Source organism: Hypanus sabinus, chromosome 3, assembly GCF_030144855.1.
Source record: "Hypanus sabinus isolate sHypSab1 chromosome 3, sHypSab1.hap1, whole genome shotgun sequence".
Taxonomy (NCBI): Eukaryota; Metazoa; Chordata; class Chondrichthyes; order Myliobatiformes; family Dasyatidae; genus Hypanus; species Hypanus sabinus.
This window is the reverse complement of record NC_082708.1, coordinates 124,363,043-124,375,631: the sequence shown is the minus strand read 5'-3', so window position 1 is coordinate 124,375,631 and position 12,589 is coordinate 124,363,043. Positions and strand designations below refer to the sequence as shown.

Sequence of the window (12,589 nt, the reverse complement as noted above, 5' to 3'; positions counted from 1 at the left end):
AACATTCTGAATGTTAAAAGGCCTGAACAGATTAGATATGGCAAAGTTATTTCCCATGGCAGGGGATCTAGGACAAGAGGGTATGACTTCATGTTTGAAGGACATCCATTTAGAAAATAGATGCTGAGAAATTACTTTAGTCAGAAGGTGGTAAATCTGCGCAATTTGTTGCCAGGAGCAGCTGTGGAGGCAAAGTCATTGGGTGTGTTTAAGGCAGAGATGGATAAGGCTCTTGATTAGCCAGGGCATCAAAGGGTATGGGGATAAGACAGGGGAGTGGGGATGACTGGAAGAATTGGATCAGACCAGGATTGAATGGTGGAGCAGATTTGATGGGCCAAACAGCCTGCTTCTGGTCCTATATCTTATGGTCTTATAGCTCTGGGCCTGTATTCGCTAGAGTTTAGAAGAATGACGGGGAATCTCATCGCAACCTATCGAATATTGAAAGGGTTGGATAAAGTGGATGCGGACAGGATATTTTCTGTAGTGGGGGGGGGGGGGGGGGAGGAAGAAAAAGTCTAGGACCAAAGGGCATAGCCTCAGAATAGAGGGACATTCGTTCAGAATAGATGAAGAAAATGTTCATTAGCTAGAGGGTGATGAATCTGTAGAATTCATGGCCACAGGCAGCTGTGGAGACCAAGTCATTGGGTACATTTAAGGTGGAGATTGATGGGTTCTTGATTGATCAGTGTTACGGGAGAAGGCAGGAGAATGGGATTGAAAGGGATAATAATTCAGCCAAAATGAAATGACAGAGCAACACGATGGGCTGAATGGCTTAATTCTGCTCCTATATCTTATGGTCTTATATTGGAAAAAATCTATTCAATTTACCTGACTTACTGTCAGAATTCTGAATCCTTTATCAAGATACATTAACTCTCACCATAGCAACCGGGAAATAGGAACCTCAAGTAATTAAATCTGGAGTTAAAAAAAATTCTTGGAACTGATAACCATTAAACCAGTAGATTATCAGCACTATCCTTCAGGGAAGGAAATCTGCCTTCCTTATCAGCTTGGCCGATATATCGCTGCTGTCCTGCTAATGAGATGGACTCCTGGCGTCTCCTTAGGTAAGGCACAGAGATGAACAATAAATTTTGATATTATCAGTGATACGTATATCTAATAAACAAATTTAAAAATAGATGTGCCACTCATACACAGATTATGAAGAAAAAATATCTTTCCTACACATTTCAATCTGCCCCTGACTTTACCTTCCTTTCTCCTGATGAACGTTTCTGTGATCCAATTCCCTCTAAGCTCATCGTAGCAAATACAGCAATATGATTGCAAAACAACAAATTATGTTTTTATGTGAAAAACAATAAAATGTTTGATACTTGAAAAAGTTATTGCTAATAACTGATGGAAATATCAACTTGGAAGTTTCATTGTAAAAAAAACCTCTGTCTTAAGAATGACAATGATCATACAATTACTCAGACAGCTCAGTGCCTGACTATTAGATTAACACACACGAAATGTTGGAGGAACTCAGCAGGCCAGGCAGCATCTACAAAAAGAGTACAATCAGCTCCAGTTAGAAAAATCAAACTGAAACAGCCCAAGGTTGACGAAGCCGAAAGAAAGAGGCAGTATGATGCTAGAGAGGCAAACAGCGGGAGTTCGAGAGGAAGGGATGGCAGCAAAGAGGACAAATGCAGTTGAGAAATTAAGTTGGTGCCTCCATTTAATGAAGCATAAGTTGATAAGTACTTCATGCATTTTGAAAAAGTGGCCCAGAATCGGCAGTGGCCGAGGGACCAGTGGGCTGTTTTGTTACAAAGTGTAATTAAAGGGAAGGCTCAGCAAGCGTATTCTGCTCTGACACTTTAAGAGACAACTGATTATAACACAGTGAAAGACGCTGGGCTTAAAGCTTACGAGTTGGTTCCAGAGGCATACAGACAAAATTTTAGAGATTTGAGGACATTGAGGAGAATCAACGACACCTGTTTACTTGGATTACAAATCTCTCTCTCACTGCAATCCCTTGGACTGAACTGAATTTCCTTACCACATCATCGTAAGACTGTATCACTTACCACCTAAGCTTGAAAAAGTTTGCGGATTTATATATTTACACCTATATATGCATAACACTGTTACCTCTTGAGTTACCTGGATTAAGTTACTACATGACGTAGTTACTAACAGTGTTTTGTTAACAGCAAAACCAGACTCCAGGCATGTTCTATAGCTGCTGATACTTTTACAGGGCTGCGTGAATGTAACATAAATGACTTTGGCAGGACTGGCGAAGTGTTTTGGCCCGAAATGTCCACTGCACTCTTTTCCTAGATGCTGCCTGACCTGCTGAGTTCCTCCAACATCTTGTGTGTGTTGCTTGGATTCCTAGCATCTGCAGATTTTCTCTTGTTCCTGTTTGGCTGAACTTTTCCCAATGAGGAAACAATAATAATGGTTGAACAACATATTACAAAATAATGATAAAGAGAAGACTGCAAAAAAAAAATTTAGGAATTGTAAATCTGTTTTTTTTAAAAATAAATTCAGCCATTAAATTCAAAGGTAATTGAAGTAAGACTTCTATAAAGTTACGGTATTAATAGCTATGTTAAGTTTACAGAAATTATTAATAGTGTTCAAGTAAAATCAGAATCATACTGAGGCATCCTGCATCTTACCTTTAATAGTATTTAGAATGATGTTACAGAGTCATACAGTTACACAGCCTGGCAACTGGCCCCTTGGCCTTACTCATCCATACCAACCAACATGTCTTCCTAAATTAGTCACATTTGCTTGTATTTGGCCACGTACCTCTAACCCTTCCCTATTCACAAACATGTCAAAATATCTTTTAAAAGTTGTAACTGTACTTGCCTATACAGCTTCCTCTGGCAGTTTATTTTGTAAATCTAACACCTCTGTGGGAAAACATGCTCCTCAGGTACTTTTTAAATCTCTCCCACTTGACTATAAACCCATTGCCTCTAACTTCAGCTATTCCCAAACTCTGGGAAAGAGACTGTGACCATCCACCTTATCTATGCCTCTGATGATTTTATACGATCTTCATGTTATTTCCATTAGCACCAGCAATACAAAATTATTCTCAAATAATTTCTCAACAAAACAAATACTATAAAAATCAAGCCCCTATATCAGGCATGCGCCAAAAGTGGTGCATTGGATGATTAGAAGTGGCGCATTTTACCCCAGTGATAATAATAAAAAAGTAAGCCGACTCATGCAAGAAGTATTAACCAAAAACTGATCTATAGAAAAAAAAATCTGTAACAGGAATTCAAGTAGCTTAGGGCTAGAAATGGGTTTTACTGAGAATAAATCTAAAACTTAGCAATTATTTTTAGTGATTTTATTATTTTGTGCACAGCTTTTGGCAAATGTTATCTTCTTCCACATGCAACACAAGTGAATCTGCAGATGCTGGAAATAAATAAAAACACAAAATGCTGGCAGAACTCAGCAGGCCAAACAGCATCTATGGTAGGAGGTAATGATGATTTTTTGGGCCGAAACCCTTCATCAGGAGTGGCATCACTGGAAGAGGCTTCGCAGTAGTGAATTCAAAGGCAACACAACTGAATCTCAGATGCTGTAAATAAATAAAAACACAAAATGCTGGCAGAACTCAGCAGGCCAGACAGCATCTATGGGAGGAGGTAGTGATGACATTTCGGGCGAGTTTCGGCCCGAAACATCGTCACTACCACCTCCCATAGATGCCGTCTGGCCTGCTGAGTTCTGCCAGCATTTTGTGTTTTTAATTATTTTCTTCTTTCACATTATCTGTTTTCAATTTAAAAAAAAGTTCAATGAGTCAAACTAGGAAAGAAGGACTTTTGTTCTGCAGTCACTCCATAACTGTTCAATACATGTTTGATACTTGTTTGATCCTGAGGCACCAGGCGTCTGCACCAGCGGTGCATCGCAGGTTTATGCCACTCAGTTTACAATTGACACTCATGCGCTACAGAGTTGTGCTTTGTTCGTCCTTTCTGAACATTTGCAGTTTTGTACTTTTTTGAAAATTAAGCCTTGTTTTTACATTCAGTTACCATCACAGTGCAAAAGAAAATGAGCAAAAAAAAGCAGTTACTGTAGTGATAGTAAGCGTGAATTCAATGAACAGTAGGAAAATGAGTTCTTATTTTATAGCAGGTCCGTCAGGAAAAGGGTTGTGCACTGTTTGTGAAAACACTTTCTCACATAATAGAAGACATGATCTTAATAGACACTGTAAAACACAACATCAGACTGAAATAGAAGGAAAACTGAAGCTAGTGCTTGGGTCTGAGTTACAGAAAGAATATGTGATTAAGAAAAAGGAAGAAATCAAAAGACGACAAAATATATTTGTTAAAAGAAGTCTCATTAAGGTAAGTAATGTTTATCTTGTTTTTATATTAAATCAATATATCATGTAAAAATGCTAAGTATGTCTATATTAACATATTTTTATAAGAATTAAATGGGGGGGTCCAAGAGTTGTATGGCGCATCTGAACTCGTGCGTGAAAAAATTGACGCATGGAATGTAAAAATTTGGCCACCCCTGCCCTAAATGAACTATGAAATGAGGTGCCAAGTAAAAAAAGTGACCATAAAAAGTAATATTTCCCCTATAAAGCAGACACATGCACAAAAACGCTACTGCATTTCTTCTCTTAGACATGAATAATATTCACCTATCAAAGGCTTCTGTCACAAGTGGGGTCAGGACAACATCCACTGCTCCCTTTACTTCTACAATGGCAGTAGTTCTGGTCTGAGTGACTGGCTGATCAACACTCCATTGATCAGTAACTGTCTCATCATCTGTGTTTTCCATGGTCGTCCTTTCCAATGGAGTATACGGAGTACTAGAAGATTTTAATGAATAACTAATTATTTAATTCTATCAACCATTTTGTTTACATGAAACATGGACATGCAAAGCAGACATTCAATTTACTTCCCAGTATTTCGAAACAACATTATGCGTATTTATAATACAAAAAAGATAAATAAATGAATCCAGCTATAAATTTTATAATTATCATTTAATTAGCAACATTATTTGAATCATGCATAGAACATAAAATTTATGTGACAAAGAGCAATACAAGTCAAATGCTAAAATTGATTTACATGGATTAAAATAGGCATCAACAGCAGAGATGAAAATGAATCAGGGACAATAAACAGTATCATGGGGTCTGGTTATTTCTCAGGATAAAGCTAAAGAATAGTCTTTGTCAAGGGCTGGTAGTAGGATGCTTTTTTAGATGGCACTGATGAAACATTGAAATGGTGTGAGCAGAATATAAAACTTCCAAATATACTTCTTCTGAACTACTCTCACTACAGTCTGCCACCTGTAATTTCCCTGTACACTTGAACCATCTTAAAGAAATAGTAATTTCATGATCTCCTGAGGGACTTGGCGGACTTAACTCTCAAGAATGCAGGTACAACATCCTTAAGTGGACGATGGTATATCACCATAGTCGAAAGGGGGTGGGGGGGAGGAGGGAGAAAGTCTCCAAATCACATTGAAATGCTGCGGAATTAAACTTCTTCTACCCTGCAACTTGTTAGCAAGTACTCATATGCTAGAAAAAATGAGTGAGGACCTTAGGGCAAGATTGCTATGTTGGAGGGAAATGAGTGTTCTGTGCTTCTTATGGAGATGTGGCTCCCCCTGGACCACCAGATATGTTGGTAAGACACAGACACTTTTCGATACACCAGATGGAATGGACTGCTGATTCGGAAAAAGCGAAATGTGGGAGTCTGTGTTTCATGATAAACCGTTGCAGCAGTCTTCTCACACTCTTGGTTCCCCGACACGGAACGTCTAACAATTAAGTGCCAACCATTCTTACCAAGAGAGCTCGCCTCCATGATCCTGGCCACAGTTTACATACCACCAGAGGCTGATGTTAAACTGCCACTCAAGGTATTCAGAGCCGTGATCAGCGAACAAGAAATAGCCTACCTTGATGCATTTCAAATCATTGTTGGGCAATTTAATTAGGCTTGCTTGAAGAATCTCTACCCAATTATCATCAGCATATTACCTGTAGCACCGGGGTTCCCAACACACTCAGCCAATGTTACACTACAATCAGGTATGCCTAATATTCCATGCCTAGACCACATTTCAGTAAATCTGATCTACCTGCATGCAGGCAGAGGCTGAAGAGCAAGGTTCCAGAGATAAGGACAACAAAGCAGTAGTCACGGGAAGCAGAAGAGCAGCCACTGGATTGCTTCAAGTCGGTGGATTAAGCCGTATTCAAGGACTCAGAGCATCTGAACAAATACACAGGGTTGTCACGGACTTAATAAACAGAATCTTCCCTAACCAAAAGCTCTTGATGAACCGTCTGCTGAGGGCCAGATTACTGGCATTCAGGTCTGGCAATCAAGTTAAACACAAGAGGTCCAGGTACGATCTCCGAAAAGCCACATACACAAAGTGGCAACTCTGGAACAAACTTGAAACACTGAAGGATGCTTGACAGCTGTGGCAAGGCTTTAAAGCTATCATCTCTTACAAAGTGAAACTAAGCAAAATAGATACATAGATGACAAGACTTCACTCCCAAATGAGCTTAATGCATTATATGTTTGCTTTAACTGTCAAAACATGGAGGTACCTTCATGAAATCCCCCCCCATGCCGCTGTGATTTCAGTCCCTGAGGCTAACGTGAGAGCATCCTTCAGGAGGTTGAAATTATAGAAAGCATCAGGCCCAGACAATGTACCTGGCCGAGTACACAAGCAGTCTTTAATTATGCCAGTGCTTAAGAAGAACATGGTAACCTGCCTCAATGGCTATCGTCCAGTAACACTTACATCCACTGTGTTGAAGTACTTTGAGAGATTGGTGATGAAATACATCAACTCTTTCCTGAGAAGCGACTTGGATCAGCTACAATTTGCTTACTGGAACAACAGGTATACAGCCGATGCCATTTCATTGAGTCTTCACTCCACCCTGGAGTATCTGGATAGGGAAGATGCCTACATCTGGGTGCTTTTCATTGACCCATGCTGCATTCTGAAGTATCATCCCTTCAAAACAACTCTGTAAGTTTCAAGACCTGGGCCTCAATACCCCTTTGTGCAATAGAATCCTGTATTTCCTAACTTGCAGACCCCAGTCTGTATGGATTGCCAACAATATCTCCTCCACAATCTCCATCAACATAGGTGCACCACAAGGCTGTGTGCTTAATCCCCTACTCTAATTGCTTTATACTTATGACTATGAAGCTAAGCACAGTTCCAATGCCCAACTGAATTTTGCTGACTGTCCTAGGACGAATCAAAAGTGGTGACGAACCAGCATATTGGAGGTAGACTGAAAATCTGGGTGAATGATGTCATAACAGCAACCTCTCACTCAATGTCAGCAAGACCAAGGAAATGATTATTGACTTCAAGAGGAGGAAACAGAGGTCCATGAGCCAGTTCTCATCAGGGGATCAGAGGTAAAAAGTTAACAACTTTAAATTCCCTGGTGTTATCATTTCAAAGGATCTATCCTGGGTGTGGTATATAGTGCCATTACAACAGCACCTCTTCTTTCCTAGAAGTCTGTGAAAATTTGGCATGTCATCTAAAACTTTGACTAACTTCTATAGATGTGTGGTGGAAAGCATATTGACTGGTTGCATCACAGACTGGTATGGAAACACCAATGTCCTTGAATGGAAAATCATACAATAAAAAATAGTGAATTGGTCCCAGTCCATCATGGGTAAAGCCCTCCCCACTATTGATCACATCTACAAAAGAAGCATCCATTTTCAAGGAGGTGCACCATCCAGGCCATGCTCTATTCTTGCATCAGGGAGGAGGTACAAGAGCCTATGGACCCAACCTCTAGGTTCCTGTACAATCATTTCCCCTCAACCATCAAACTTTTGAACCAAAGGGGATAACTTCACTCAACTTCCCTTGCGCCATCTTTCAGATGTTCCCACAACCTATGGACTCAGGTTCAAGGACTCTTCACCTCATGTTCTCACTATTTATAGCTTTTTATTATAATTATTATTTAATTCTTTTTATATTTGTACCATTTGTCTTCTGGCACATTGGCTGAATGCCCTAGTTGGGCTACCTTTCATTGAATTTCATATGGTTATTACTCTATAGATTTATTGAGTGTCCCCACAAAAAAATAACCTCAGTGACATCTACAGTGCCTATAAAAAAGTATTCCCCCCCCAACATATTTTCATGTCTCATTGTTTTACAATATTGAATCACAATGGATTTAATTTGGATTTTTTGACTTTGATTAGAACAGTTCTCTACAAAGTGATGTAAATTAATTACAAATGTAAAATACAAAATAATTGTTTGCATAAGTATTCACCCCCTTTAACATAACATACCACACCATCACTGGTGCAGCCAATTCATTTTAGAAGTCACATAACTAGTTAAATGGAGATCACCTGTGTTCAGTAAAGGTGTTTCAATGGATTGTAGTGAAAATACACCTGTATCTGGAAGGAACAACTGCTGGTGAGTCAATATACTGGCAAAAACTACACCATGAAGACACAAGAGCACTCCACAGAAAGGGTGTTGAAAAGCACGTCAGGAGATGGATACAAGAAAATTTCCAAGTCACTGAATATCCTTTGGAGTATGGTTAAGTCGATCATCAAGAAATGGAAGGAATATTGCACAGCTGTAAATATGCCAAGAGCAGGCCATCCTCAAAAGCTGAGTGACTGTGCAAGAAAGGGACTAGTGAGGGAGGCCACCAAGTAATCTATGACAACTCTGGAGGAGTTACAAGCTACAGTAGCTGAGATGGGAGAGACTGCGTATACAACAACCTTTGCCCAGATGCTTCACCAGTCACAGCTTTATAGGAGAGTGGCAAATAGGAAGCCACTGCTGAACAAGAACTTGCATGAAATCTTGGTTACAGTTTGCCAGAATGCATGTGGCAGACTCGGAAGTCAGCTAGAAGAAGATTCTATGGTCTGATGAAACCATAAACGCTATATTTGGCATAATCCAAACACCGCACTTCATCAAAAACATACCATCCCTATTGTGAAGCGTGGTGGTGGCTGCGTCATGCTGTGGTGATGCTTCACTGCAGCAGACCCTAGAAGGCTCGTGAAGGTAGAAGGTAAAATGAATGCAGCAAAATACGGGGCAATCCTGGAGGGAAACCTGATTCAGTCTGCAAGAGAACTATGACTTGGGAGAAGATTTGTTTTCCAGCAAGACAATGGCCCCAAGATTAAAGCCAAAAGTGACACAAGAATGGCTTAAAAAAATGTTCATCTCCTGGAGTGGCCAAGTCGGATTTCAGACCTCAATCCAATTGAGAATTTGTGGCTGGAGTTGAAAAGAGTTGTTTACTCACAATCCCCATGCAATCTGATAGAAGCTGAGTAGTTTTGTAAAGAATAGGGAAAAATTGCAGTGTCCAAATCGGCAAAGCTGTTGGAGACCTATCCACACAGACTCAAGGCTATAATTGCTACCAAATGGTGACTTGAAGGCGGTGAATACTTATGCAATCAATTATCTTGTGTTTTATATTTGTATTTAATTTAGATCATTTTGTAGAGATCTGTTTTCACTTTAACATGGAAGTCTTTTTTCTGTTGATCAATGTTAAAAAAAAGTCAAATTAAATCATCCATGATTCAATGTTGTAAATAATAAAACACAAAAACCTTCAAAAGAGTGAATACTTTTTATAGGCACTGTATGTACTTTGACAATAAATATACTTTAAACTGCCCCCACAACCTATGGACATTTTCAAGGACTCTTTATCTCATGTTCTTGATATTCATTGCTTATTTATTTATTATTTTCTCTTTCTTTCTGCATTGACACAGTTCGTTGTTCTTTGCCCATCCTGTTCGGTGCAGTCTTCCATCGATTTTACTGTGTATTTTGTATTTATTGTGATTGTCCATTAGAAAATGAATCTCCGGATTTTACTTGGTGATGTACATATACTTTGGTAATACATTGACTTTGAAATTTGGACAAAGGTGTACAGGGCTCCAATTCAAAATTTGTAGTGATGAATATTAAGGAAAGTGTTAGAACTTAAGGGGAATTGAAAAACCAGTAGAATACAATGGATCATTCCCAGTTTGAGGAAGTTCATTATATAGATAGACGAGGGAGCTACAATTGTTCTGCCAGTGGCAGAGAAAATCGAGTAATGATAGAAGAGAAACCCTAGAAGGGTTAGTTAATGGACAGAAGATGTTCCCACTAGTGGAAAGGTTGAAAACCGAAAGGCAAAATGAGTTCTAAAAGAATTACGAATGATACAAGCAACAACTTCTTCAGAGAGTAGTCAAAATCTGGAATTTGCTATCAGTATGATGCTGGAAACAAATCTGATTGTGACTATTAAAATAGAATATGAAAACTTTCAAAGACACAAGTCATGGTAAATATAAGTAACTAGTAAGCATACAGACATGGCTTAAGACTCAAGGGCATTATGATCTTACATTAAAAAATTCATAATAATAAACCTGACACCATCTTTCAAAAATTGGGATATGGTTTCTTTAAGGCTTGTAATATAAAACAATCAAAAACTTTCAAATGCTGCTGCAGAAAAATGTGGCTCATTTTCCAAATACGATTCAAAACAAAGTTCTGGCAGTCAATAATAAAAAAGTACCTTTCATCAGATCCCATTAGTTGAGCACCTCTATCAAGTAATGCACTTGCTGCAAGACCTTGTTTAATAACCTGGAAATAAATTAATATAGAAATAGATCTTCATTGGGAAACATAAATTGCTACTCAATACAATATGGACATCAATGATTTTTTAAAATTTTTGCCAACAAATCCCCAACAATTGCATAATTAACCCAGAGTTGAACATGCCACAAACTACTTCTCATCTAGTTGAACGAAAACTTTTGCTCTGCCACATCAGTTACACGGATAAAGCAACAAAAAAGATACAAATTGAAAAGTCAAATTATAGAAGAAAAAGAAACAATTTGAATTTGAAAAATTTATTTTTACCCAGAGTAACTAGATTCCATAGCTATAATTACACAATATCTGTCACTCATAATCAGGATTAGTTTTAATGTCATTGGAATATGTCATGAAATTTGTTGTAATTAATAATAAGCACTATAAATGACAATAATAAATATCTATATATAATAAATTAAATAAGCAGTGCAAAAAGAAAGCAAAGAAAAAGTAAGTAATAGTGAGGTAGTGTGCACAGGTTCATTGTCTATTCAGAAATCTGATGGTGGGGAAAAGAAGCTGTTCCTGAAATGTTGAGCTTCTGTTCCTCCTCGCTAACGGTAGCAATCAGGAGAGGGCATTCCTGGGTGATGATGGTCCTTAATGATAGATGCCACCACTTTGTGTTACTGTCATAGCATTGGGAATTTCACAGTTTTGCCTCAGCTATAACAAGTAGCAGCAATACTTCACATTAACATACCGTGCAACTTAAAGAAAAACTTGTAAGTTATGATGTTCTATCTTGCCTTTCTTGGTCATAAAGGTTGAGAGCTATTAAAGATGACTTGGATAGCTGCTTTTTGTGGATAATATAGACTGTACTCTCTATGCACCAGACTAGAAATGAGTAAACAGGTTGCTAATCAAGCTACTATCTTGTGGATATCAGATGGTATTCCATTGCCCTCTTGAATTGTGCCTTGGAAAATTGAGGGAGACAAATGGTAAGTTTCTCACCACAGAATACCCACCCTCTAATCTGTTAATGCAACCACATATTTTAAACAATTAGTCCCACTTTTTATGATCAATAGTGTTATCAAGATATTGAAACGTGGAGAAACTTTGATGGTATATTCATGAATATACCATCAAATGTCAAGTTAGACTTGCTCCTGTAGATGGTCAATGCCAAACACACACGGCATGATACTTACCACCCACTGGCATATACATGAACATTTCATTGATATTTTTATAATTGCACAGAAAACTGAGAATGCTAGATACTTTCCTCTGAATTTGTAATTGCTAATGTATGAAGCAGACTTCCATGATAGGAAGTTAATCTACCTCAGTTAAGGAGCTGAATTATTACTAGACCGAGAATAAATACAAATGTAAGTGATTAAATACAACTTGGAGAGACGAAGAGAAATTGGGGTAGTTTAAATGTCTTTAAAAATCATGCTAAACCAGGACAGCCTGAGTATGCGACATAAAGGAACACGGAATTTATTGAATGGTGAATATTTTAAAATGCAATATACAATGGATAGGATTAAATACCCAGATAATTGAGTCTATGACTGACAAGGCCTTGAAAGTTATAACAAGTTATGATGCCAAGCACATAAAAACACTAGTTACATTAAGGAGACACATGGGAATGATACACGGAGGTATGTGATTACTTAACTGAGACAGAATAGTTTTTGAAGAAAATAATAGAAAAAACTAACTGGTAAATCAGTGACATGGATGATCATCACAAAAGTCAAGGGAGAAACTTTAATGAGTCTTTTATGAACATTACTTCTGAAACAGTTAATAAAAAAAACTCGGTTAGAATTTGAAGAGCTAGAGAGAA

General features: G+C 38.2%; 1 protein-coding gene across 1 annotated transcript in view; it reads right to left on the bottom strand.

Moving 5' to 3' along the window:
• kiaa1109 (KIAA1109 ortholog) overlaps positions 1-12,589 on the bottom strand; it is a 418,633-nt gene that overhangs the window by 208,918 nt on the left and 197,126 nt on the right. The window contains exons 30-31 of the mRNA XM_059965080.1: positions 10,685-10,755; positions 4,691-4,864 (exon numbers count right to left, since the gene is read on the bottom strand). Of these exons, the coding sequence (XP_059821063.1) occupies positions 4,691-4,864; positions 10,685-10,755 (245 nt within the window). The remainder of the gene's footprint in view (positions 1-4,690; positions 4,865-10,684; positions 10,756-12,589) is intronic.